At 40.1% G+C, this 25,192-nt stretch overlaps 1 protein-coding gene across 2 annotated transcripts in view; it reads left to right on the forward strand.

Annotated features, from left to right (window-relative positions):
- The window catches only part of ticrr (TOPBP1 interacting checkpoint and replication regulator), a 46,670-nt gene that overhangs the window by 7,123 nt on the left and 14,355 nt on the right, over window positions 1-25,192 (forward strand). The window contains exons 3-19 of one of the 2 annotated variants that reach the window (XM_033050492.1): window positions 1,942-2,177; window positions 2,405-2,642; window positions 3,701-3,833; window positions 3,919-4,055; window positions 4,624-4,827; window positions 6,674-6,825; window positions 10,983-11,083; window positions 11,813-11,906; window positions 14,214-14,296; window positions 16,393-16,626; window positions 17,899-17,986; window positions 19,565-19,643; window positions 20,291-20,422; window positions 21,202-21,292; window positions 21,419-21,483; window positions 23,588-23,728; window positions 24,812-24,915. In XM_033050492.1, coding sequence (XP_032906383.1) covers window positions 1,942-2,177; window positions 2,405-2,642; window positions 3,701-3,833; window positions 3,919-4,055; window positions 4,624-4,827; window positions 6,674-6,825; window positions 10,983-11,083; window positions 11,813-11,906; window positions 14,214-14,296; window positions 16,393-16,626; window positions 17,899-17,986; window positions 19,565-19,643; window positions 20,291-20,422; window positions 21,202-21,292; window positions 21,419-21,483; window positions 23,588-23,728; window positions 24,812-24,915 — 2,312 coding nt within the window. The remainder of the gene's footprint in view (window positions 1-1,941; window positions 2,178-2,404; window positions 2,643-3,700; window positions 3,834-3,918; window positions 4,056-4,623; window positions 4,828-6,673; window positions 6,826-10,982; window positions 11,084-11,812; window positions 11,907-14,213; window positions 14,297-16,392; window positions 16,627-17,898; window positions 17,987-19,564; window positions 19,644-20,290; window positions 20,423-21,201; window positions 21,293-21,418; window positions 21,484-23,587; window positions 23,729-24,811; window positions 24,916-25,192) is intronic. The other variant, XM_033050493.1, reaches the window with a different exon arrangement.

Consider the following 25,192-nt stretch of genomic DNA (forward strand, 5'->3'; position numbering starts at 1 on the left):
ATAGATTTAGTTTCATTGCAGTCCGTATCGCGCCGTGTATCTATAATGCTGAGCTCATAGAAACATAGAAAATAGGTGCAGGAGTAGGCCATTCGGCCCTTTGAGCCTGCACCGCCATTCAATATGATCATGGCTGATCATCCAACTCAATATCCTGTACCTGCCTTCTCTCCATACCCCCTGATCCTTTTAGCCACAAGGGCCACATCTAACTCACTCTTAAATATAGCCAATTAACTGGCCTCAACTACTTTCTGTGGCAGAGTATTCCACAGATTCGCCACTCTCTGTGTGAATTTTTTTTCTCTCATCTCGGTCCTAAAAGACTTCCCCCTTATCCTTAAACTGTGACCCCTTGTTCTGGACTTTCCCAAAATCGGGAACAATCTTCTTGCATCTAGCCTGACCAACCCGTTAAGAATTTTGTAAGTTTCTATAGGATCCCCCCTCAACCTTCTAAATTCTAGCGAGTTCAAGCCAAGTCTATCCAGTCTTTCTACATATGAAAGTCCTGCCATCCCAGGAATCAGTCTGGTGAACCTTCTCTGTGGCAAGAACGTCTAGAACTTCTCTATGGCAAGAACGTTTTTCCTCAGATTAGGAGACCAAAACTGTACGCAATACTCCAGGTGTGGTCTCACCAAGGCCCTGTACAACTGCAGAAGAACCTCCCTGCTCCTATACTCAAATCCTTTTGCTATGAATGCTAACATACCATTTGCTTTCTTCACTGCCTGCTGCACCTGCATGCCTACTTTCAATAGGTACACAAAATTGCTGGGGAAACTCAGCGGGTGCAGCAGCATCTATGGAGCGAAGGAAATAGGCGACGTTTCGGGCCGAAACCCTTCTTCAGACTGAAGAAGGGTTTCGGCCCGAAACGTCGCCTATTTCCTTCGCTCCATAGATGCTGCTGCACCCGCTGAGTTTCCCCAGCAATTTTGTGTACCTTCGATATTCCAGCATCTGCAGTTCCCTTTTGAACACTTTGCCTACTTTCAATGACTGGTGTACCATGACACCCAGGTCTCGTTGCATCTCCCCTTTACCTAATCGGCCACCATTCAGATAATTGTCTACTTTCCTGTTCTTGCCACCAAAGTTGATAACCTCACATTTATCCACATTATACTGTATCTACCATGCATTTTCCCACTTACCCGACCTATCCAAGTCACCGTGCAGCCTCCTAGCATCCTCCTCACAGCTAACACTGCCCCCCAGCTTCGTGTCATCCGCAAACTTGGAGATGTTGCATTCAATTCCCTCGTCCAAATCATTAATATGTATTGTAAATAGCTGGGGTCCCAGCACTGAGCCTTGCGGTACCCCACTAGTCACTGCCTGCCATTCTAAAAAGGACCCGTTTACTCCTCCTCTTTGCTTCCTGTCTGCCAGCAGTTCTCTATCCACATCAATACTGAACCCCCAATACCATGTGCTTTAAGTTTGCATACTACTCTTTTATATGGGACCTTGTCGAAAGCCTTCTGAAAGTCCAGATATAACACGTCCACTAGTTCTCCCTTATCCACTCTACTAGCTACATCCTCGAAAAATTCTATAAGATTCGTCAGACAAGATTTACCTTTCATAAATCCATGCTGACTTTGTCCAATGATTTCACCACTTTCCAAATGTGCTGCTATCCCATCTTTAATAACCGACTCTAGCATTTTCCCCACTACCGATGTTAGACTAACTGGTCTGTAATTCCCCGTTTTCTCTCTCCCTCCCTTTTTAAAAAAGTGGGGTTACATTAACTACCCTCCAATCCTCAGGAACTACTCCAGAATCTAAAGAGTTTTGAATCATCTATGGAAATTACTTCCAAATAATTTGTTGGATCTGTTTTTAATTAGATGTTAAGTTCTTCCAGTGGAGATTTCACTTTATTTTAATGAATGGTGATTAGATATTAACTTGTCTGTTTGTGAACAGGAGAACAGAAGGTTTGCTGTCCTATCATCCTGGAACCAATTTCTTGTACTCAGAAATACCTGACCGATTCAATCAACATTATTGTAAAAGGAGTTATGTCGAACTGGGATCCAAAAAGGAGAGACCTATTGCCTACATGTTCTTGGGTCTTGCAGCCAGCTGAACAGAAGGACACGAAAGATAACTGTTTCCTTCCACGACTTTTGCTAGAAATGGCATGCAATGAGTTGCATCTGGTGCGTACTATTAATAAACATTAGTTTGAAGGCTGTTTATAACTTTTTTCCGATCAATAACATAATTCCCATATGCTGAACTGATGTCATGGGAGATAAAATATATTTGCAACTCGTTTGATCTTCAACTCTTTTGGATAACATTAGTTAAATCAAAGATTAATTCTTGGAAAAATTGATTGGAAAAGATATTTAAGAACAAATGATGAGATTGGTTTCTTTTTCAGGTTGCTGATGTAAGGATGAATGATTGCCTGCCTCCATGTACAGGAGTACTGTCTCCCTTGCTTTGTAATACTGCCATGTTCACAGTAATTTGGCAACAAACACAAGAATTTGAGGAGCTTCTCTTTCAGGCAGGGATTGCAGAAAAGATTGAGGGTGTATCCCCTGACGTCTCTGATATTGTGGACAAAGCACTGAGCGTCATCTCCGACATTCCTGAGGAATGTCTAACCTGTTCAGGTAACCAAAATGAGCAGTAATTTTATAAATTTGGTGACCATTAAGATCCCTTTGACAGGTCTGACCATATAATTCCTGAGTTTGAACATTCCTTTTGAATACAGAATAAAGTTTTATTAAATAGCCTGAGTGAAGATAAGGTTTTGATTTTGTGGATGAAAATTTTCTGCAAAGTTGATTTACCTAATGAGACTACTGTTGAAAAAATTACTATAGGGAAAAAACACAACTTTCTTGATGTGGAGAAGTGGGGAGTTCTTGCAATGGATTGCTGAATTACTGTTATCTTGCTATAGAGATCTTGGAATTGAAGAAAATCGATTTTGAACAAATATTTAATTCCCATTTCAGTTGCCTATTTTATTTTGTGAAATCAGCTTTGAAATCAAGAGTTAGTGCCGCATGAATTTTTAATATAAATTTGACTAAAAGCGTAACAATTTGGCATGCCTATATGCTGCTGCGTTTCTCTGGAATGTGCTCCAGTAGAGGTGAAAACTCTCAGTAACCTATTTGAAAATAAAAACTCCAAGAAATGCAGTCATTGAAATAAAAATTTACAAATGAGATTATTAATTCATCAATTGATAAACCAACCAAAAACAGGTTGGTGTACGATGTATTGTGATGTAGATAATTTTTCTCATGTCTCAAATTTTAGCAAATTAAATTTATATAAACTAGGATCAAACATACAAATTGAACACACGATGGCTCTCGAAGCATCTGTGACTAAGCATGATATACTTTAACATTTGAACGTAGGAAAGAATATTATTGCAGTCCATTTAGCTGGTTCCAAAAAAATTACCCAGCTTCTCATTATTTCGGCACTCAATTGAACTTTTCAGCGCCATTTACGTGCTTTCCCACTTGAATAATCCATCATGCATTCACTGCCAACTTGAATCATGTTATTTGGAGTGTGATTTATCTACTGTTTTAATTTTTAAATATTTAAATATTACCATCTCTTCAACAGGGTTTATTTTTCAGCACTCTAGCTTGGTCTTAAAATATAAACCACAAAAATAAAATGTGATTTTCTTTTCGTCTAGAGGATGTTACTGTTCCAGATTGGGTCGACTTGGAGCTGTCCGAAACCTCGCAGCAAAATGTTTCCTTTATTGAAGGGTGGTTTCCATTGTCTGAATTATCAGGAGCAAGCTCCACTCTGATGGAATCGTTCAGGTATATTATTAAAATTACTTCAATTTTATGAAATGAGAAAGTAGCAGGATCATTAAAAACCTCAGAACTGTTATTTTTGCATTAGATCAATTCATGCAGTGGATGACAAAGAGAATATAGACTCTGAACTTGCTCTGACTGGTCATTTGGCTGAGTTTTACCAGAGGAAATCTGCAAGTGAAGCTGGAGCAACTGGAGAACATGCAAATAAAAGAAAACGATGTAAGCCTATTTTTTTTTCTGGAACGTAAACTGTGGTAATGTTACATTTACTTGCTATACATATTTTCCCAACTCTGACCTCTCAGTACAGTCTCCTTCTGAATGAGCTATTTCTTCATTGAATCGCCATTCCATGAGTGTGACTACGGTAGTTGAATAATCCTTGGAATCTTAATGTCAGCAAATTATTCACCCCAGCAGATCAATGTTCTGGCCTGAAATAAATTGATTAGTAAATAAAAACAGTAATGCTGGAAGTACTTGGCAGAGCAGGAGCACCTGTGGAGAGAGAGAGAAACAAAATTAACATTTCAGTCGCTGACATTTTATTTGACCACCTAAAATATCACCTATGGTTTCCCCTTCCATTTTCCCCTCCATAGATGTTTCCTAGCCTACTGTAGACCTAATTCCAATATTTTGTGCTTATATTTTACATTTTCTGCAAATGCTTTTCTTGTTTTGAATAAACTTTACAGCCCTGAAACCTAATGACAAAGTCTGAACCTCATGGCTGGATATTATTTTGCTCTAAACTCTGATTGAAGACAGTTTTAATAAATTACAGCTGGCCCACGAACTCCCATCCGGCAGAAGATGAAATCCATGAGTCGCTCTCTGCAGATGCTGAATGTTGCTAGGCTAAACGTGAAAGCTCAGAAGAGTTTGACAGATGGGGTGCAACCGCTGACTGGAGAGAAAGCCACCAATCCATCTAAGAAACGTTCGGGGGACAGGCGGAAAAATAAGAGAGCAAGAAAGGTTTTGGCTGGTAGGTCATGGTGACTGCTTTTCATTCAATTTTTGGGGGCTGTTTTCAAGACCAGCTTTTTTTCAGAGATGCTGCCTGACCTGATGGGTTACTCCGGCACTTTGCGGCTATCTTTGGTATAAACCAGTAACCAGCGTGGATAGGGGAGAACCAGTGGATGTGGTGTATCTGGACTTCCAGAAGGCTTTCGACAAGGTCCCACATAAGAGATTAGTATACAAACTTAAAGCACACGGCATTGGGGGTTCAGTATTGATGTGGATAGAGAACTGGCTGGCAAACAGGAAGCCAAGAGTAGGAGTAAACGGGTCCTTTTCACAATGGCAGGCAGTGACTAGTGGGGTACCGCAAGGCTCAGTGCTGGGACCCCAGCTATTTACAATATATATTAATGATCTGGATGAGGGAATTGAAGGCAATATCTCCAAGTTTGCGGATGACACTAAGCTGGGGGGCAGTGTTAGCTGTGAGGAGGATGCTAGGAGACTACAAGGTGACTTGGATAGGCTGGGTGAGTGGGCAAATGTTTGGCAGATGCAGTATAATGTGGATAAATGTGAGGTTATCCATTTTGGTGGCATAAAAACAGGAAAGCAGAATATTATCTAAATGGTGGCCGACTAGGAAAAGGGGAGATGCAGCGAGACCTGGGTGTCATGGTACACCAGTCATTGAAAGTAGGCATGCAGGTGCAGCAGGCAGTGAAGAAAGCGAATGGTATGTTAGCTTTCATAGCAAAAGGATTTGAGTATAGGAGCAGGGAGGTCCTACTGCAGTTGTACAGGGTCTTGGTGAGACCACACCTGGAGTATTGCGTACAGTTTTGGTCTCCAAATCTGAGGAAGGACATTATTGCCCTAGAGGGAGTGCAGAGAAGGTTCACCAGACTGATTCCTGGGATGTCAGGACTGTCTTATGAAGAAAGACTGGATAGACTTGGTTTATACTCTCTAGAATTTAGGAGATTGAGAGGGGATCTTATAGAAACTTATAAAATTCTTAAGGGGTTGGACAGGCTAGATGCAGGAAGATTGCTCCCGATGTTGGGGAAGTCCAGGACAAGGGGTCACAGCTTAAGGATAAGGGGGAAATCCTTTCGGACCGAGATGAGAAAACATTTTTCACACAGAGAGTGGTGAATCTCTGGAACTCTCTGCCACAGAGGGTAGTCGAGGCCAGTTCATTGGCTATATTTAAGAGGGAGTTAGATGTGGCCCTTGTGGCTAAAGGGATCAGAGGGTATGGAGAGAAGGCAGGTACGGGATACTGAGTTGGATGATCAGCCATGATCATATTGAATGGCGGTGCAGGCTCGAAGGGCCGAATGGCCTACTCCTGCACCTAATTTCTATGTTTCTATCTGCAGTTCCTTCCTATCATGTGAAGGTGGGACTGCTTGTTTCCTGCCAGACTTCATTTAGTGGTTAGAAAGCAAAACTGCTCATTATTCCTGCGCTAGTTTGAAATCTGTATCAATACGATACAGCTATAGTTTAGCAATGTCAAATTAAATGGATGTGGGACTATTTTGTTCAATTTACTCATTTGGAACTGGGGTGAGATAACATTTGAGAAATAATGATCAGTTACGTGTCGCTCAGCAAGGCGTTGAGAGCCTAATCCGTGCCTAGCCAGCTGCTGATGTCGTGGAAGTTAAATTTGCAAATTAAAAGGACAGGCAGTATGGTAATTAAAACATGGAGGTGATATGAAGTGTATTAAATGTTAATACCTTTTTTGGGGAGTGTATTAATGGACTGAATGTCATAATGCTTGTACCTTGCACCTTGATTTACAAATTGCCCATTTGCAAATTTAAATCGGCTGCTAATTCTGCTTCTTACAGATTTTAAAAGTAGTGAGGAGATGGTGTCCAGTCTGAAAGAGACCTACCAGAAATATATTGTGGAGGAAGAATTGTCCCAGTTCAATTTTACAAAAAATGCAATCACTGTTATGAAAATGTACCTAGAATCTACTAACACTGAAGATCTTGAGGTATTCCATCTTTAATTTTGTGATCTGATACCTGCAGTAAATGTATGATTGACGCCATTAGGGCATTTTGTGATCTTTCACAAGTTCCTACTTGGAAAATAATTATACTTGCAAACATTTGTTGTCTTTTTGGTGTAGTACAATATTGTTTATTCTATTGCTAGGATATAGGAATTGACGCTATTTAGTTCTCTTGTTGGTAAAGGAAAGGAAGTGATGTTCCATGAGAACTTGTGCTGACCATTGTTGACATTGTAACTTTGTATAAACTTTCGGGATGATTTGTAAGCACATTGTCAAAAACTTGACAACACCAAATGGGAACTATAGTTAAAACAAGGTAGTTGCAACAAAGTATGGGAAGACTTATGGAATGGGCATTTTACGCAATACTGCTTTAAAAAAAATTAAAGCACTTGGGGTTCCCTTCTAGATGGATAGAAATGAATTGTGTGAGTTTAATTGTAAACTTAACAGCCATTTGGTTTGTCCCATTTAAGTTATAGAATATAATAATAATAAAGAAATGGAAAATGTCTCATGACATCTGAATTGAGAGATTACATTTATCAAAGTTGAATCATGGGGCACGTAAAAGAAAAGACACAAGATCCTTTGGTAGACAATTTTAAAGCTTTGAAAAAAGATGTTTAGAGACATGAACAAGAATTTTCTGCTTATCCAGCACACTATCATAGTATATTATATTGATATATTTTTTTAAATCACCTGAAAGATTTTTGATACCCGGGTAGTTAGAATGTGAAACTGGCTAATGTATGTAGTTGAAGCAGTGAGGAGAGATATGCATAATGCATAATGTTTGGGACAAAGACCCATAATTTATTTATTTGCCTCTGTACTTCACAATTTATACATTTTATTTTCACCATGTAGAAATTGCAGCTGTGTTTATACATAGTCCCCTCATATCAGGGCACCATAATGTTTGGGACACATGGCTTCTCAGGTGTTTGTAATTGCTCAGGCGTATTCAAATGCCTCCTTAATGCAGGTATAAGAGAGCTCTCAGCACCTAGTCTTTCCTCTAGTCTTTCCATCACCTTTGGAAACTTTTATTGTTGTTTATCAAGTCAAATAAGCCATTATGTAACTGAGAAACAAGTGTAAAATTGTTAGAGACATCAGCCAAATCTTAGGCTTACCAAAATCAACTGTTTGGAACATAATTGAGAAGAAAGAATACTGGTGAGCTTACTCATCACAAAGGAACTGGCAGGCCAAGGAAGACCTCCACAGCTGATGACAGAAGAATTCTCTCTATAATAAAGAAAAAAATCCAAACACCTGTCCCAACAGATCAGAAACAGTCTTCAGGATTCAGGTGTTGATTTGTCAATGACCACTGTCGGCAGAAGACTTCACGAACAGAAATACAGAGGCTACACTGCTAGATGCAAACCACTGGTTAGCTGCAAAAATAGGATGGCCAGGTTACAGTTTGCCAAGAAGTACTTGAAAGAGCAACCAGAGTTCTGGAAAAAGATCTTGTGGACAGATGAGATGAAGATTAACTTGTATCAAAGTGATGGCAAGAGCAAAGTATGGAGGAGAGAAGGAACTGCCCAAGATCCAAAGCATACCACCTCATCTGTGAAACATGGTGGTGGGGGTGTTATGGCCTGGGCATGTATGGCTGCTGAAGGTACTGGCTCACTTATCTTCATTGATGATACAACTGCTGATGGTAGTAGCATAATTAATTCTGACGTGTATAGACACATCCTATCTGCTCAAGTTCAAACAAATGCCTCAAAACTCATTGGCCAGCAGTTCATTCTACAGCAAGACAATGATCCCAAACATACTGCTAAAGCAACAAAGGAGTTTTTCAAAGCTAAAAAATGGTCAATTCTAGAATGGCCGTCAATCACCCGATCTGAACCCAATTGAACATGCCTTTTATATGCTCAAGAGAAAACTGAAGGGGACTAGCCCCCAAAACAAGCATAAGCTAAAGATGGCTGCAATACAGGCCTGGCATTGCATCACCAGAGAAGATACCCAGCAACTAGTGAGGGTAGCAAACGTAACCCCACTTTTTAAAAAGGGAGGGAGAGAGAAAACGGGGAATTACAGACCAGTTAGTCTAACATCGGTAGTGGGGAAACTGCTAGAGTCAGTTATTAAAGATGGGATAGCAGCACATTTGGAAAGTGGTGAAATAATTGGACAAAGTCAGCATGGATTTACGAAAGGTAAATCATGTCTGACGAATCTTATAGAATTTTTCGAGGATGTAACTAGTATAGTGGATAGGGGAGAACCAGTGGATGTGTTATATCTGGACTTTCAGAAGGCTTTCGACAAGGTCCCACATAAGAGATTAGTATACAAACTTAAAGCGCACTGGTGGAGGTTCAGTATTGATGTGGATAGAGAACTGGCTGGCAAAGAGGAAGCAAAGAGTAGGGGTAAACGGGTTATTTTCAGAATGGCAGGCAGTCACTAGTGGGACACCGCAAGGCTCAGTGCTGGGACCCCAGCTATTTACAATATATATTAATGATTTGGACGAGGGAATTGAATGCAACATCTCCAAGTTTGCGGATGACACTAAGCTGGGGGGCAGTGTTAGCTGTGAGGAGGATGCTAGGAGGCTGCAAGGTGACTTGGATAGGCTGGTTGAGTGGGCAAATGCATGGCAGATGCAGTATAATGTGGATAAATGTGAGGTTATCCACTTTGGTGGTAAAAACAGGAAAGCAGACTATTATCTAAATGGTGACCGATTAGGAAAAGAGGAGATGCAACGAGACCTGGGTGTCATGGTACACCAGTCATTGAAAGTAGGAATGCAGGTGCAGCAGGCAGTGAAGAAAGCGAATGGTATGTTAGCATTCATAGCAAAAGGATTTGAGTATAGGAGCAGGGAGGTTCTACTGCAGTTGTACAGGGTCTTGGTGAGACCATACCTGGAGTATTGCGTCCAGTTTTGGTCTCCAAATCTGAGGAAGGACATTATTGCCAGAGAGTGAGTGTAGAGAAGGTTTACCAGACTGATTCCTGGGATGTCAGGACTTTCATATGAAGAAAGACTGGATAGACTCGGCTTGTACTCGCTAGAATTTAGGAGATTGAGGGGGGATCTTATAGAAACCTACAAAATTCTTAAGGGGTTGGACAGGCTAGATGCAGGGAGATTGTTCCCGATGTTGGGGAAGTCCAGGACAAGGGGTCACAGCTTAAGGATAGAGGGGAAATCCTTTCGGACCGAGATGAGAAAACATTTTTCACACAGAGAGTGGTGAATCTCTGGAACTGCCACAGAAGGTAGTTGAGGCAAGTTCATTGGTTATATTTAAGAGGGAATTAGATGTGGCCCTTGTGGCTAAAGGGATCAGGGGGTATGGAGAGAAGGCAGGTACGGGATACTGAGTTGGATGATCAGCCATGATCATATTGAATGGCGGTGCAGGCTCGAAGGGCCGAATGGCCTACTCCTTCACTTATTTTCTATGTCCATGAATCGCAGACTTTAATCAGTCATTGCATTCAAAGGATATGCAACAAAATACTAAACATGACTACTTTCATTTATATGACATTGCTGTGTCCCAAACATTATGGTGCCGTGAAATGGAGGGGACTATGTATAAATACAGATGTAATTTCTAAATGCTGAAACCAAAAAGTGGCCTTTATTAAAATCTGACAATGTGCACTTTAACCACATGTGATTTTTTTTCTATTATAAATCTCATTGTGGAGTACAGGGGCAAATAAATAAATGACGGGTCGTTGTCCCAAACATTATGGAGGGCACTGTATTTAAGGAGAAGCTGGGTAATTGCCTGAAGGAAATGAATAGTGATAATGTATGTAGATGTGATTAGATGAAAGATGGTAGAAATCTTGGATGAAACATTAAAATTGGAATGCCCTGATGGCCAAATCAAATATTTAGTTTGTCTCCAGGAATTACCATATAACACTGGATGTAGTGAATTCTCACTTCAAAATATTTCACTACTAACTCCAATCAGAGTTTCCACCGAACACTGGACATTGCTTCATCTTGCGTTGGAAAACTCAAACATCTTAATGCCTTTTTATGTTGTAAATGTACTATAGTTTCAACACTGATTCTTCTGCAACTGCTTTGAAAATAACAATATTACTACTTTTATTCAAAGGCCACATGCATAAATCTAATCCGGATGCAGCTACTAAAGAGCAGTAAATCTATTCGACAGCTGTATGGAAACCAGGAAGATAAAGAACGTAAAGTCCGAGAGTGAGTGGGCTCTTTAGATAATTTCTGGCTGTACTTGCCATTCATAATTGTTTAAAGTAAGAAAATGTTTTATTTAGATTCAATGCTTCTAGTGAAATTGTATGCAGTTGTTTACAATGCAAAACTGCACTTGTTCAGTATATTGATAATCTCTTCACATCATTCCTGTTGCATTCTTGTTTCATTCAGCGATAAGGCATGGAAACGGGTTATTTGGTCCATTGAGTCCATGCTGACCTGTTCACAATATTTTTGTTATCCCCTTTTGTACCCACTTCCTGCACACTAGGAGCAATATACAGAGGCCAATTAATTTACAAACCCGCACGTCTTTGAGGTGGGAAGAAACCAGGGCACACAGATGAAACCCACGCTGTTGCAGGGAAAACATGCAAACTCCACACAGACAGCATCAGAGGTCATAATTGAACCCGGGTCTCTGGTGCTGTGAGACATTGGCTCTTCCAGCTGTGTTAATGTTGTTTTAAATAGATATTTCTAACTGGTTTAATACAAGCCGTTTGGGAAGAGTTGGGGAAATTGTAACCTATGTTTGTCTTGCCTTTGAATCTGATTATCATAACTAGATAATCAATTGGCAAATATTTTCTTCCAACGTTTCAAATTTTGTTCGTTGACGATCATAAGAAAGGAAAGATCACTAAGTTGTATAAATTTTGTTTTCAAAAACGGTCCTTTTATAACTGATTTTATTGGTTCCATTTGCAGCTGCCAACTGCAGGTTTTGTTGCGTTTGGAGGTGTGCGAACAGTTTCCATCACTGCAAAGTGATACTGAACAGTTGGAACATTTTGTGGAAGAAGTAAGTACGGAGTTAGACCTAGTCTAAGTTTGTATCTGGCACAAAGGACAGGATAAATGTCACGAGTTTAGTATTTTTAATGCAATTTCATTGTTGATGCAGCTGTTTATTGAAACCAAATGAACATTTCTGTTTAAAGGCTTTCTGTAGTCATGACTGAAAAATCTTCTTTTGTCATGAAAAGTATTGGAAAATGTAGAACCTTCATCAACAAACCATTCATATTCAGTGCAAATTTTACAAACCTGCACATTCATATTCAGTGCAAGTTTAAAATCATCAGAATATTGAAGCTTCTACATGATGGCATGTCGGTCACAGTGCTCAGCAACTGGGGCTCTAAATCCAAGCCCTTCACTGTGGAAACGAGGGTCAAACAGGGATGCATCATCACGCCCTGTTTATTGCTGCCATACTTCACCTCATTGGTGAAGAGCTGCCACAGGGGATCCCAATCCTCTACAGAACTGACGGTGGGCTCTTCAACCTTAGTAGGTTGAAGGCCAAGAGGAAGGTCAGTAACACCGCCATCATGGAACTTCAGTACGCGGATGACTGCGCCTTTGCAGCACACTCTGCAGAAGACCTCCAGGGCATCCTGAATGGCACACAAAGCCATGGGCCTAGCCTTAAATATCAAGAAGACACAAGTCCTACATCAACCTCCACCCAACCAGCGGTCTACCCAGCCCACTATAAAAGTAGACGACACCACACTTGAAAACGTTGACCACTTCCCCTACCTTGGCAGCATTCTTTCTTCAAAAGCTGACATCGACTCTGAGGTCAACCATTGCCTGAGTTGTGCCTACGCCAGACTCAGGAATAGAGTCTTTGAAGACCGAAACCTAAAGGCTCAAACAAAACTGCTGGTCTACAGAGCCGTTGTCCTCCCCACCCTGTTGTATGGAGCCGAGTCATGCACCTACAGCAGGCACCTGAGAGCCCTGGAACAATACCATCAAAGATCCAATCGAAAGATTCTGAGGATGAGCTGGGAGGACAAACGCACCAACATCAGCGTTTTCGAGGAAGCCAACATGACCAGCATCACCACCACAATAATGCAGCACCAACTTCGATGGACTGGCCATATCATTTGCATGTCCAACACGCGTTTCCCTAAACACATCCTGTACTCTCAATTGAAGGAAGGTCGGCGGGCCAAAGAAACGCTTTCAAGGACTACAGTCTGAAGAAATTCCACATCACATCGAGCAACTGGGAGGAAATCCGTGCAAGAAGGAGCTGCAGGTCACGAAATGGAACTACGCCGTGTCGCAGATACAAAGCGACAGCACCGTAAGGAGAGAGAGAAGGGGGCTCGACAACTACCAACCACCGCCAGTCTCCACTGCCCACATTGCACCAAGGTGTGTGGATCGCGGATCAGCCTCTACAGACATCTGCAGAACCACAAGTAGAGGAGAGGATAGTCATACTTGTTTCGACTGACCGTCGATGATGATGATCAAATAATACATATCACTTAAAAGAACAGCAAAATACTTCAATTAGAGAAAATGTCATTTAAAGCACAGAATATCTGGAATATTTATTTATGATAAACTGGTACCTGCAAGGAAATTGCTGCCTTTCAAATATGTAGAGCACAATCCCGTGATTCACATGAAGATTTAAATGCATTGCACTATGACAATATGGCACGATTGGCCATTGTAGTCATGTCCGATGCATGACTGTATACAGTCAGTAAATCCTTGGCATCCAATATTTCAATAGTTGTTATAATCAATAGGAATTAATAAGTTCACATCAAAGCAGTTGCATACGTCATGTTGTGGAGTGGGTTCCTACATCACTCACAGGAGTAGTGAGCAACCCTTGGAGAAAGTAGTCGCACTGAAGATGGACATAAAATGCTGGAGTAACTCAGATGGACAGGCAGCATCTCTGGAGAGAAGGAATGGATGATGTTTCGGGTCGAGACCCTTCTTCAGAACTGCAGATGCTGATACCTTGAGATTTGCACTGTTTGAGTTTGATGCCATGTGAACTAGTTAACTGCAGAATCCAGGACAGTTTGCAGACAGCTAATTGGGGTTATGAGACAACTTGAGTCTTTACTTATTTACCTCTGTTGTTTTAACTATTCAATAGAGGTTCTTTGGTATTAATGGTATATATTTTCCACATTGTTAATGCTACAGCATGGAATAAACTGCACTGAGGAATTATATCAAATTTAGAAACTGGTGTGTCAGTGGTGATGAAAAGGCTTTAAATGTCTTTCCTAATACAATCATCTAAATACTTTTTAAAAACTAAACTTGTTTATGATTGCAGATGACAAATCTCCTACGCATCATATCTTTGACAAAAGACACCACATTTCTCGCAAAGTTTCTGGAGGAAGAGATTTTAAAAACGTAAGCTCAAAGCATTCATAGAGTACGTGTTTTTATCTGGTTTCAGTTTTCTCCTTTTCATTCTCACCTTTACAGTTTGGGATCAAAGAATAATACGCACTGTACAGAGTTTATACATTCTCCTTCATGCACTCAGGTCTCCTCCCACAGTCAGGTTTGTAGGTTAATTGGCTTCTGTAAATTGGAAATTGTCCCCAGTATAAAGGAAAGTGATGGTGTACGGGGTGATCACTGGCCGGTGCAGACTCGGTGGGCTATCTCTAAAGTCTAAATCATGACCAGCAATTACTCCTCATTCCTGGCATTGATATTTTATGGCCCTCCCACTCCAAATTAAATCAACCGGTGAGTAAAACTTTTTTGAAATTTAGGCTCTGAACTTTACTATTTGGTCTTTTACTAAGTGGGTTGGTAGAAATAATGAAGTTGCCTTCATTCAAAATTTAGCTTTGCATTTAACAATATATTGTTGGTTTGGCCAAGATTGTAAATTAGTAAATTTTACTGATACATGAATTAAATACTTTTTCCCCATCTTGCGACATATTGTGATGTGAAAAATTAAATGTTAGTAATGCAACGTGTAAACGGGTGCTTGATGGTGGACAGTGGGCTTTCTATACTGTATGACTCGAACATGACCTGTGAGAAGTTCCCCAACTTTAACTTTTTTTTTTTTTACCCGATATAATTTCCAAATTTGCTAATTTAAAGTAACATTTATGGGCCTGCCACTTAGGCGACTGCCAGGGACTAATTTTAATGATATTCACCTACGATACCTGTCGACAACCTACGACAGCAAAAATTGTCGCCACTGTCGCCGAAAATATTTCAACATGTTGAAAATTTTGTGGTGGTCGCCTGTTGTTGCCTAAAAAAATCGCCTTTGTGGGACAGGCCCATTAGTTTATTTGTAATTTTCTCTATACCGGGTCAAGAGTAAGCAAAGGCAGATTGTCTGTGCTTACACTCTCTACCTGTTGTTGCTTGTATACTGTGACTGCAATATTTAATGTGAAATGTTAACAGTTTAATATATGGGCATAATTTTCTTGTCCTAAAGTTCTTGCTGGGTTTCAAACTCAAGTGTTTATAAAAAACAGTGAAGGCAGACAAAAGACTGAAGAAGGGTTTCGGCCCGAAATGTTGCCTATTTCCTTCGCTCCATAGATGCTGCCTCACCCGCTGAGTTTCTCCAGCACTTTTGTCTACCTTTGATTTTCCAGCATCTGCAGTTCCTTCTTGAACATTTTATAAAAGCATTAATCCACTCTGCCAAATTTCAAACGCCATCCAAGAAATATTAGATGTAGTGCAGAGCAGACATTCAAGCACATTTTGATTTTTGTGTGTGTGTATATAGTTTTACTATTGTGTATCTATTGTTCAATTTACTCATGATTAGAAATATTTAAGATTTATTTGAATTGTGTGGATTTAACTATATCAGCTCTTTCCTGTTCCTTTGCCCCTCTGCTGATTGTTCTATGTGATCCATTGTACAGTTTGGCTTTGACTTTCATAGAAACATAGAAAATAGGTGCAGGAGTAGGTCATTCGGCCCTTCGAGTCTGCACCGCCATTCAATATGATCATGGCTGATCATCCAACTCAGTATCCCATCCCTGCCTTCTCTCCATACCCCCTGATCCCTTTAGCCACAAGGGCCACATCTAACTCCCTCTTAAATATAGCCAATGAACTGGCCTCATTTCCCATCTGATTTTGACATTTGAGTACAGAATATTTGCGACTGCAGTACTGTGCAAAGAGAGTGATCTATTCTTGGAGAGCCATCTTTCTAAGGATGCATTACCAAAGGTATCAACTAGTATAGAAAGGCACTAATTCAGAGCAATATTATCCTCTGTGCCAGGATTAATATTCAACTCCCAACCAAATATCACCAATATTGGCTATTGAAATAGCTGTTTCTGTTTGCAAATGTACCCTCTGGTTCCTTGCAAGAATAACCAAACTTCAAAAGATCATTTGCTGTGAGGTTATTTTGCATGTCCATGTGTTGTCAAAAGTATACTGTAGATGTAAGCTGTTTTTAAAAATAAATTTGATTCAACCATATTGCATTTCAGATATTTGCTCACTGTGCCAAAAATATTAGGCGAGTTGTACTTTGGATTGGGGCAAAATGTTCCAGAACGTCTCTCCGCAGTGCTTCCTGCTGATTTCTTCAGTGATGAATCAATGAGTCAAGAGCCCGAGTCACCTGGTGAATCCCAGCCACCCTCCCTCGCTCCAAATAGCAGCTGTGCAGAATTTGAAGAGCAGCTGGAAAAACTACTTACCAGGTCTTCTAGGAAAAGAAGGTATTAAGGCCCTAAATGCTTCCAGTGTTTTTGTTACCTCCCTGCACCTCTGATTCGACTTACTAATAGTTGTGGAAGTGAATGAAGAGATCATTCAACCAATGCTTTATTGTTATTTTCTGTTGCAATTTGTCATTTAAACATTTCATAAGGTGTGACGACCACTAATTATTGACGTGTAATAATAGGGACTTAGCTATAATGTGCAGCAATCCTTTAAGGTGCTCCATCACCTTTCCTTGTCTCTCTGAAACCCAGATCATTGTCTTTATTGGCACTAAACTTGGTTTTTCAGTATATTCTTGCTCAACCTCCCTTGTATAACTGTCTCAAAATGGTGTTGCCTGTATTTTACCGTGCACCAAAAAAAATTTCAGGCACAATTTGACTGGACATAATTTGTTTTAATCTCTATATGGAATCATGAACCATTTCCAATATTACAAAGCTCTTGAGATCTGTCCACTCCTCAAACTCTGGCTTCCTGTGCATCGCTGACTTTAATTCCTGTCTCCCCAGCCATGGCTTCCATGAGTCCCTCTGCACTGTGCCGCTAACCTCATCTGTGCCCCTACTTTCCTCCTTGGTGTTCCATAAAACTTGGATCTTCAAATTTATGATATCTGTTATGACATTACCCGTGAGATTACAGATCAAACGTTCGTGCAATAATGCTTATCTGAAGCATGTTGGGAGCTTTTACTATGATGCACAAATAAAAATCATTTGTAACCTGCATGAAAGCCATAGGTTTATGGTATGAATGGTGGGCAAGCACAGTAGTTATAAACACGTGGAACAGGTTGTCTCTTCAATGCAGTATTTGAAAGTGAAGCAGTTTTTGGATATCCTGTCAAAATGACAAACTTTAAATTCCCATTTTCAACAAAAAGTCATTTTGATTATTTAAATTCCAACTGTTTTGTTTAATAAAGAATTTAGGTCCCTGACTTTCCTACATCAATGAAAAGATAGCACTTTGTTTGGTACTGTAAACAGGAGTTGTTGCTTCCTCAACAGATGCTAAATCAGTAGATTTGTTCAGTGTGCAAATTCTGCATACATGTTTCCTATTCCCAAAATGGCTTCTCTTAATTGGCCTGAGTAGATTATGAAAGCTTGCTAGTTAACCATACTGAACATGATCTTCTGCTTACAAATGTAAATCGTCAACTTTGACTACAGGTATAAAATTAGCATTCAATGCAGTTAATATTAGCATTCTAAATAAACATTATAAAATAAAGCACTGTTCAATGCTTTATCGTCTAGGAACCTTCCACTGACCAGACATCGGAGCATGTCTGAGCTGTCCCATAATTTGCGGCAAATTCAAATGCCTAAGAAGTCTGTAAAACCGGTAAGTTGTTAAATCTACAAAATTGTTTGTAAATCTACAGCTGTTTTCTACAATTTGTAAATCTACAATTTTTAAAACCTGTTGAAATTTCTGTTTGGCATTACGGGAGTTCAAGAATGAATGGGTTAAAGGGAAAATTCACAGAATGGTTACAAAACAGAAGAATGGCCTGAAGTGTCTGGTTTCTGTATGTTGAAGCAAATCTGCCAGTCCCTTTCTCCACCCTCTTACCCAAGGCTCTACAAATTCTTCTCTTTGAAAACTACAACTGAATTCTCTCTGCTTCCACCCGTTTCAAACAAAAACCCCTCTCGTGGATTTTTTTTTTTCTTCAAGTTTCTTTCAATGTTCTTTTGCCATTCACTTTCATTCAATGTTCCACAGTTCATGATTGTTTATGAAAGATGAAAGTTTATATTCACTGTCATGCTGCATGGTTTTAAAACGCCTCTGTGATTCTTTCACAATCTCTTCTTTTTCATGCATAAATTGTATACTTTTACACAAGCTATAGGATATATTCTTTGTTTATAAGAAATAGAAGCAGGAATAGGCATTGCCCCCCCCCCTCCGCCTGCTCTATCATTCAGTAAAATCTTGTATTTTTAGGCCATTTTTCCTGCTCTAACCCTTCCTTTAATATGTAAACTATCTGCCAGTCTATACCTTAAATCAGGGGTCTCCAAACTATGGCCCGCGGGCTACATCCGGCCCACCACGAGATTTTATCGGGCGCGCAGCAAGCTCTTAACACGTTCCGTGCGGCGGGCTATTTTGTGGGTTCTGTGGTAGCGCAGCTTTAGAGATACAGCGCGGAAACAGGTCCTTCGGCCCATCAAAGCGATGCCCGTACCCACTAGCACTATCTTACACACACTCGGGACAAATTAAATTAACCTGCAAACGTGGAGTGTGGGAGAAAAGCAGAGCACCCAGAGAGAACCCACGCAGGTACAAACTCCATACAGACAGCACCCGTAGCCAGGATGGAACCCGGGTCTCTGGTGCTGTAAGGCGGTGACTACCGCTGCCCACCCTGCCACTGCTCTTGTGTTGCAAAGGCAAGTTGTGCAGGGTGGTAGCGTGGGGTGGGGAGTGGCGCGAGGGATGGGGGGGGGAGCTAGTTGGCGGCAGGGTCGGTGTGTAGCGGTCTCCTCCCATCCCCCCGGGACGGTGGCCCGTGAACAGCTTCCGCTCTGGGGTGCCACACTGACCTGGACCCTTTGACCGGACACTCTCCCTCTCCTACTAAAGCCTCTATTTGAAATAGACATGGATCCTGCACCATATCAATCTCGGGGAAATATTGTACATGGCCCTTTCCTCAAATGTGTAAGATTATTTTGTTAATACTGTTTTGATGATACAACGTTACATCTATCCATGATAACCCTCAAGAGGAATATATTACAAACTGTACAATGATCACAATTTAATAAAATTAATAAAAACATTTGGACAGGTATATGGACAGGAAATATTTAGAGGGATAAGGCCAACGGCGGGACAAGTGTAGATGGGGCAAGTTGGTGGGAAGGGCCTGTTTCAGTGCTGACTCTATCTATGACTCTCTAACAGGAGAAGGTGCAATCTCGTTTGTCCTTGGGTATTGAGCAACCTGTGCTACTAGAGTCTTCATCACCAATAGAAGTGCAAGGTACAGTTTGGCTATACTTAGATTTACAGTCACATTTATGACTAATACATATCCAATTTGTATTATTGCAATGCCTAATATACCATAACTGTCTGTACTTCAATTATCATTGTCTATTATCATCAACAAGAACTTGTGACCATTGCTGACATTTCACTGGAGGATGCCAATAGTTCCCCGCAACAATGATATTTGATTCAATGCTGCTCCTTTGAAATCATTCATGGAAAAATGATTTAGACTTTGATATTTCTTGTTGTAATTCAGCTAGACTACTTCAGTAGTCTCGGGTTCGGTCTCTGTCCAAACCTTTTGGGTTTGAATCGAATGTTAATTGAAACATCCTGCAAAGCATATCTCCCCAGTACAATAGCAGTTACGATCAAATGCTTTAAGACTTGCAAAGTGCCATTTAATAGCATTGGTTTTATGTTGTGAGCTTTCCCGTCATTATGATTTGATATTGTACTTTATTAGCATGTTTAGTCAGGAAAACAGTATTGAAGAATACAGAAATGGTATAGCCTATTGATTTACTGACATTTTTATAAATTTAATTGCATGAATTTTACTGCTACAGTTTCATATTTCCTTTCCTGGTCGCCCACCATTCATTTGATCTTTTCCATCTGTTTTTTAATCCTCAGAGGTCACAAAAGTGAGAAGAAACCTGTTTAATCGTGAAATGTTGTCTCCAAGGAAAAAATCGAAGATGCCCAGAAGCCGGTCTGTGTCTGTTGATAAGGGAGAGAGACAACAATGCAGTGAAGAAAATAAAGGTGAAGACCTACTAACTTTCAGTGTGATTTTTAAATATTTTCAGTCCTTTATTGCATTTTGGGTATGAATCTGTTATGTTTGCTTAGGACTCCTCTGGCTAGTAATGTTTTACTAAACATTCCCTCTTCACTTTTCAAAAGACATTTATGCAAAGTAACACTTCAACATCCAGCTGTTAGATTGCAGCACTCGAATCTTACATGTTTTAAGGTCTAATAAAAAGTCATTGGACTGGAGGTTTGCAATTGAAAACTTTGACAAGGTGCTGAGACTTTATAGGAGGTTTGATGTTCAAAGAGCCTCTGGCTGGACGGATCACTATAATAGCATAGATACTCAGCTACATGCTGATTTTTATTTTTCCATGTTTTCCCCATGTCTCATGGTGCTGATTCGTATTTGCACATTTTGGTTCTTGCGATCCCATGTGTACAGCTTGCGTGCTTCATTAAATGGCAGGCTACTTGCCATTGAATTTCTTGCCACTAGTTTTGTTTAATATTTGCTTAATTTTCTATTGGAGTACAGTATCTTGTGGAAGTCCAAACCACTTTTGTTTCCCTGTCTCAAGCCTAAGAGTGGCCCTGGTAAGATTAGTTAGCTTAATACACTAGGTCAGTTTAATTTAGTAAATATGCAGATTGTTGCAACTGACATATGATAAGATATTTCTACTTGTAATACTTAAATTTTAAAATAAATGTATTGCTTACTTTTGTGATGGGTCATCTAATTAAGAAGGGGAATGAATGAGTTTAATATGTTTTGCCTGCCTCAGGTACTCGGAAATTACTAACCAAGAATGTGACTGAGACACCACTTCACAAACAGATGTCATGCCGTTTGCTGCACAAGCAGATTCAAGGAAGGTATGAGACCATATGCAGATTAAATTCAGTTGACTTTGTTTGCTACAACTTATAATAACGAGACATCACCAACACCTTTAGCTAGTGTATTTTAAAATAAAACTTCATTTCTGTTGTCTTTTGCAGGAGGTCAGAGTCTAATTCAGATGTTAATGTTGTAGAAGAATCTCCAGATAAAGCACTGCCTGTCTGTAAGTCTTGGGTGGTGGGTGAAATACTTCATGAATTGTTTTCATATGCTGCCAACGTTATATTTTTGTAATAAAAATTTCTGCCTGCAGTGCATTGGGTGAGTCAGTTATGCAGTACATAAACAGGGCCCTTGGATCAACGTCCAAGCTGACCAAAGGTACACAAAGCTGGAGAAACTCAGCGAGTGCAGCAGCATCTATGGAGCGAAGGAAATAGGCAACGTTTCAGGCCGAAACCCTTCTTCAGTCTGAAGAAGGGTTTTGGCCTGAAACGTTGCCTATTTCCTTCGCTCCATAGATGCTGCTGCACTCGCTGAGTTTCTCCAGCTTTGTGTACCTTTGGTCAGCTTGGACGTTGATCCAAGGGCCCTGTTTATGTACTGCATAACTGACTCACCCAATGCACTGCAGGCAGAAATTTTTGGTAAGATTAGTTAGCTTAATACACTAGGTCAGTTTAATTTAGTAAATATGCAGATTGTTGCAACTTCTTCAGTCTGAAGAAGGGTTTTGGCCTGAAACGTTACCCATTTCCTTCGCTCCATAGATGTTGCTGCACCCGCTGAGTTTCTCCAGCTTTTTTGTGTACCTTCGATTTTCCAGCATCTGCAGTTCCTTCTTAAACTCCAAGCTGACCAAGATGTCTCGGGATCCCTCAATGGGACTAGCTCAGAAAAACCCAAACTTTTTCTATCCAAGTACCAGTCTAAATGTCTTTTAAACATTGTACGCACGTCTGCAGCTTTCACTGGCTGCTCATTCCACATGCTCACTAATCTGTGTGAAAACATTGAACTTTGGATCCCTTTTTGCACTTTTTCCCTCTCACCTTAAACCTAAGCCCTCTAGTTCTTGATTCACCTACCTGGGGGAAATAAGACTCTGGGCATTTTCTCTCTCTATTTCTCCACCAGCTCTTTAGCCACACATTTAATACCTGAGATTATAACTATAGAAGGTACACAAAATTGCTGGAGGAACTCAGCGGGTGCAGCAGCATCTATGGAGCGAAGGAAATAGGCGACGTTTCGGGCCGAAACCCTTCTTATAGAGATGTCTGTTTTTAACATAATCTAACACCCTAAATTATTTTTACAGGCCCTGTCTCACTTCCTGCCTGTGTCATTGGTACCATTATGAGCCACCACCTCTGGCTGTCACCCTCCCCTTTCAGAATGTCCTGAGCTGGCTCAAACATCCTTGACCTTGGAACCCTGTATGAGTGTAGTGAAAGCAGATTCTGTAATGACTTTCAGGAAAGAATTAGCCAGCATTTAGTGGGCATCTCTAATGTCTCCCTAAGACATTGGAAATGAGGCACAATCTTAAACCTCTACATTTAACCCTAGTGGTGAAGGTGTTTCCACTGTGCTTTTTGGAGGTTTTAGAATAAAGATGCACTTTCTAAGTTAAGTTTGTTTTGATCTGCAAGTGAGCTTGCACATAATGACATTTTTTAAATGTTGTGCTTTGTATCATTAACCTTCCAAATTTGAAGACGCTTTGGTGAATTATTACATTGGATCTTGTAGATTGAACAGATTTCAACCACAATATGCTGGTAATGTTGGTGGATAGGATGCCAGTTAAGAGGGATACTTTGTCCTGGGTAGTACAAAGCCTCGGATATTGAAGCTGCACGTAGATAACCTTTCGTTGCCTAGATTAGCTGCTTCTATGATTATATGACCAATCAACGATTGGGTATTGAGTTAAACTAGCGTCTCAAAATTACGACACAAGGAACAGCAGATGCTGGAACAAAACACAGTGCTGAACTCAGCAGCCCAGCAATGAGTGAAGAAATGTCCCGGCCCAAAACACCGTTTGTACTTTCCCTCCACAGGTGCCGTCTGACCTGCTGAGTTCCTCTGGCACTTTATGTTTTTAATCTCAAAATTGAGTTTTGGTTTGGACATGTATCTGAATTGGGTGTTTCGGTACAAATAAACTATTTTTCAGCTGATAGCAAAAAAGGAGTAGATTTAAATTCGAGGTGCAGAACTGAAAATGAGGTGGTAAATATTTGGATCATGTACTTTGCTTGACATTTGTGCTTTGAAAAACAGTTCCTTTCCCTTATATCATTATTCTTTATGTGCAGACCCATGTCTAAGGAGGAGCCCACGAATCAGGAAGGCATCTCTTGCCCGAAGCCACTCAAACTCATTCTACTCGGATTCTCGCCCAATGTCTCGCAGTTTGGAGAGAGTCCAGTCATTGTCACAAAAAGCAAATGGAGCAGGTAACAAAAATCACAATTTGCGTCCCAAGTAATAATCAGTTTGTCTTACTGTTTTAATGTTCCCGCAAAAATTTTAAATGTGGATTTAATCTACATCACCAGTTTTGCAAATTTCTGACAGTTGAAGATATTTTTGTTAAAAGTGGCCTTCCTTGCACATTGATTTATAAACAGTGCTGAGTGGATAATTGTGTATTTTATCTCTACCCTCCTTTCTACGGACTAGAAGGGTCGAGATGGCCTGTTTCCGTGCTGTAATTGTTATATGGTTTCTATCATTTTACCATTGTACCATAATTCTACCGGCACTAGTATTTTGAATATTCAAGCTATACTGGCCCTTCCCGGTCTGGAAACAGCCCCTTTGGCCCAACCTGTCCGTGTCGATCAAGTTGGAATTCTAAGGCCTTCCCATTTGTTCCATAGCCCTCTAAACCCTTCCTATCGATATGTGTTCAAATGTTTTTAAACTTAAAAGTTCATCATCTAACATAGCTGAGCCTGCTGTTCTTTAATTGATAAGTAAAGGTCATTGTATCATTTTGGGATGAACCTTTGTTTTGTTGCTGGCAGATATGTCATTAACTAAAATTCTTGCTGCTGAGACCAGCTAACTTTTCACTTGCCAGAAATTGAACTTGAGTTTTTATATTTGGCAGTGCTTTTACCTCTGGAATCGGAGATTGCAAACATTGTTCTTAACCATTTTAAGAATGTTCTTGTATCATTTTCCAATGGGACATTGTGCTCAATCCCACTTAAAAAAAAAATACATTTAGTCAAATTATTTTATTTAAATTTACCCTGGCATATGGTTAGAGTATGTGTATCCTGGGTGTTTTTGAGGTTCTAGTCTTGTTTTTAAAAAAGTACATGGATATGTGAAACAGGCCTTTTAAATTACAAACAAATAATTTATCATTCTATGCACTATGAAACTTGTCTGTTTTGTCTATAAAACAATATGATTTTCACCTTAAATAACCAAAAATACAGTTTACGGTAAAATGCCAGATGCTTTATACAGGAAGTTATACTCTAGAGGCAAAATGTCTCAGCACTTAATTGATCTTTTCTCTTTAGGCACCCAAACAATCCAATCTCCAACTCGGGTTCTCTTCGGTGCTGTGGTTGGGCTCGTCAGTCCTAAACGCAAGAGCATTTGTTCACCTTCTGAGGGATTATTGGTATGGATATAATTTAACTTGCAAATTTATTTCAAGAATTGAATTGGAAAAATTAGCTGCGCTGCTGAGAAGGTCTTTTGTCCTCTTTTTTTTCCCACCCAGGCTTTCTTGAATAGTTACTTGAACGTTAGTGCTATGTATTTGATTTGGAAGATTTGTTTTAATTTTTGTGGGAAGAGGCTGATGTAAAGTTCTAAAAACTTTAAATGCACATGCTGATAAATTGGTAATTGAAATGGGTAGAGTCCCAGTACTCTGTTTTTATCTTATCTAAGAT

This window comes from Amblyraja radiata, chromosome 34 (assembly GCF_010909765.2).
Source record: "Amblyraja radiata isolate CabotCenter1 chromosome 34, sAmbRad1.1.pri, whole genome shotgun sequence".
NCBI classification, from domain to species: domain Eukaryota; kingdom Metazoa; phylum Chordata; class Chondrichthyes; order Rajiformes; family Rajidae; genus Amblyraja; species Amblyraja radiata.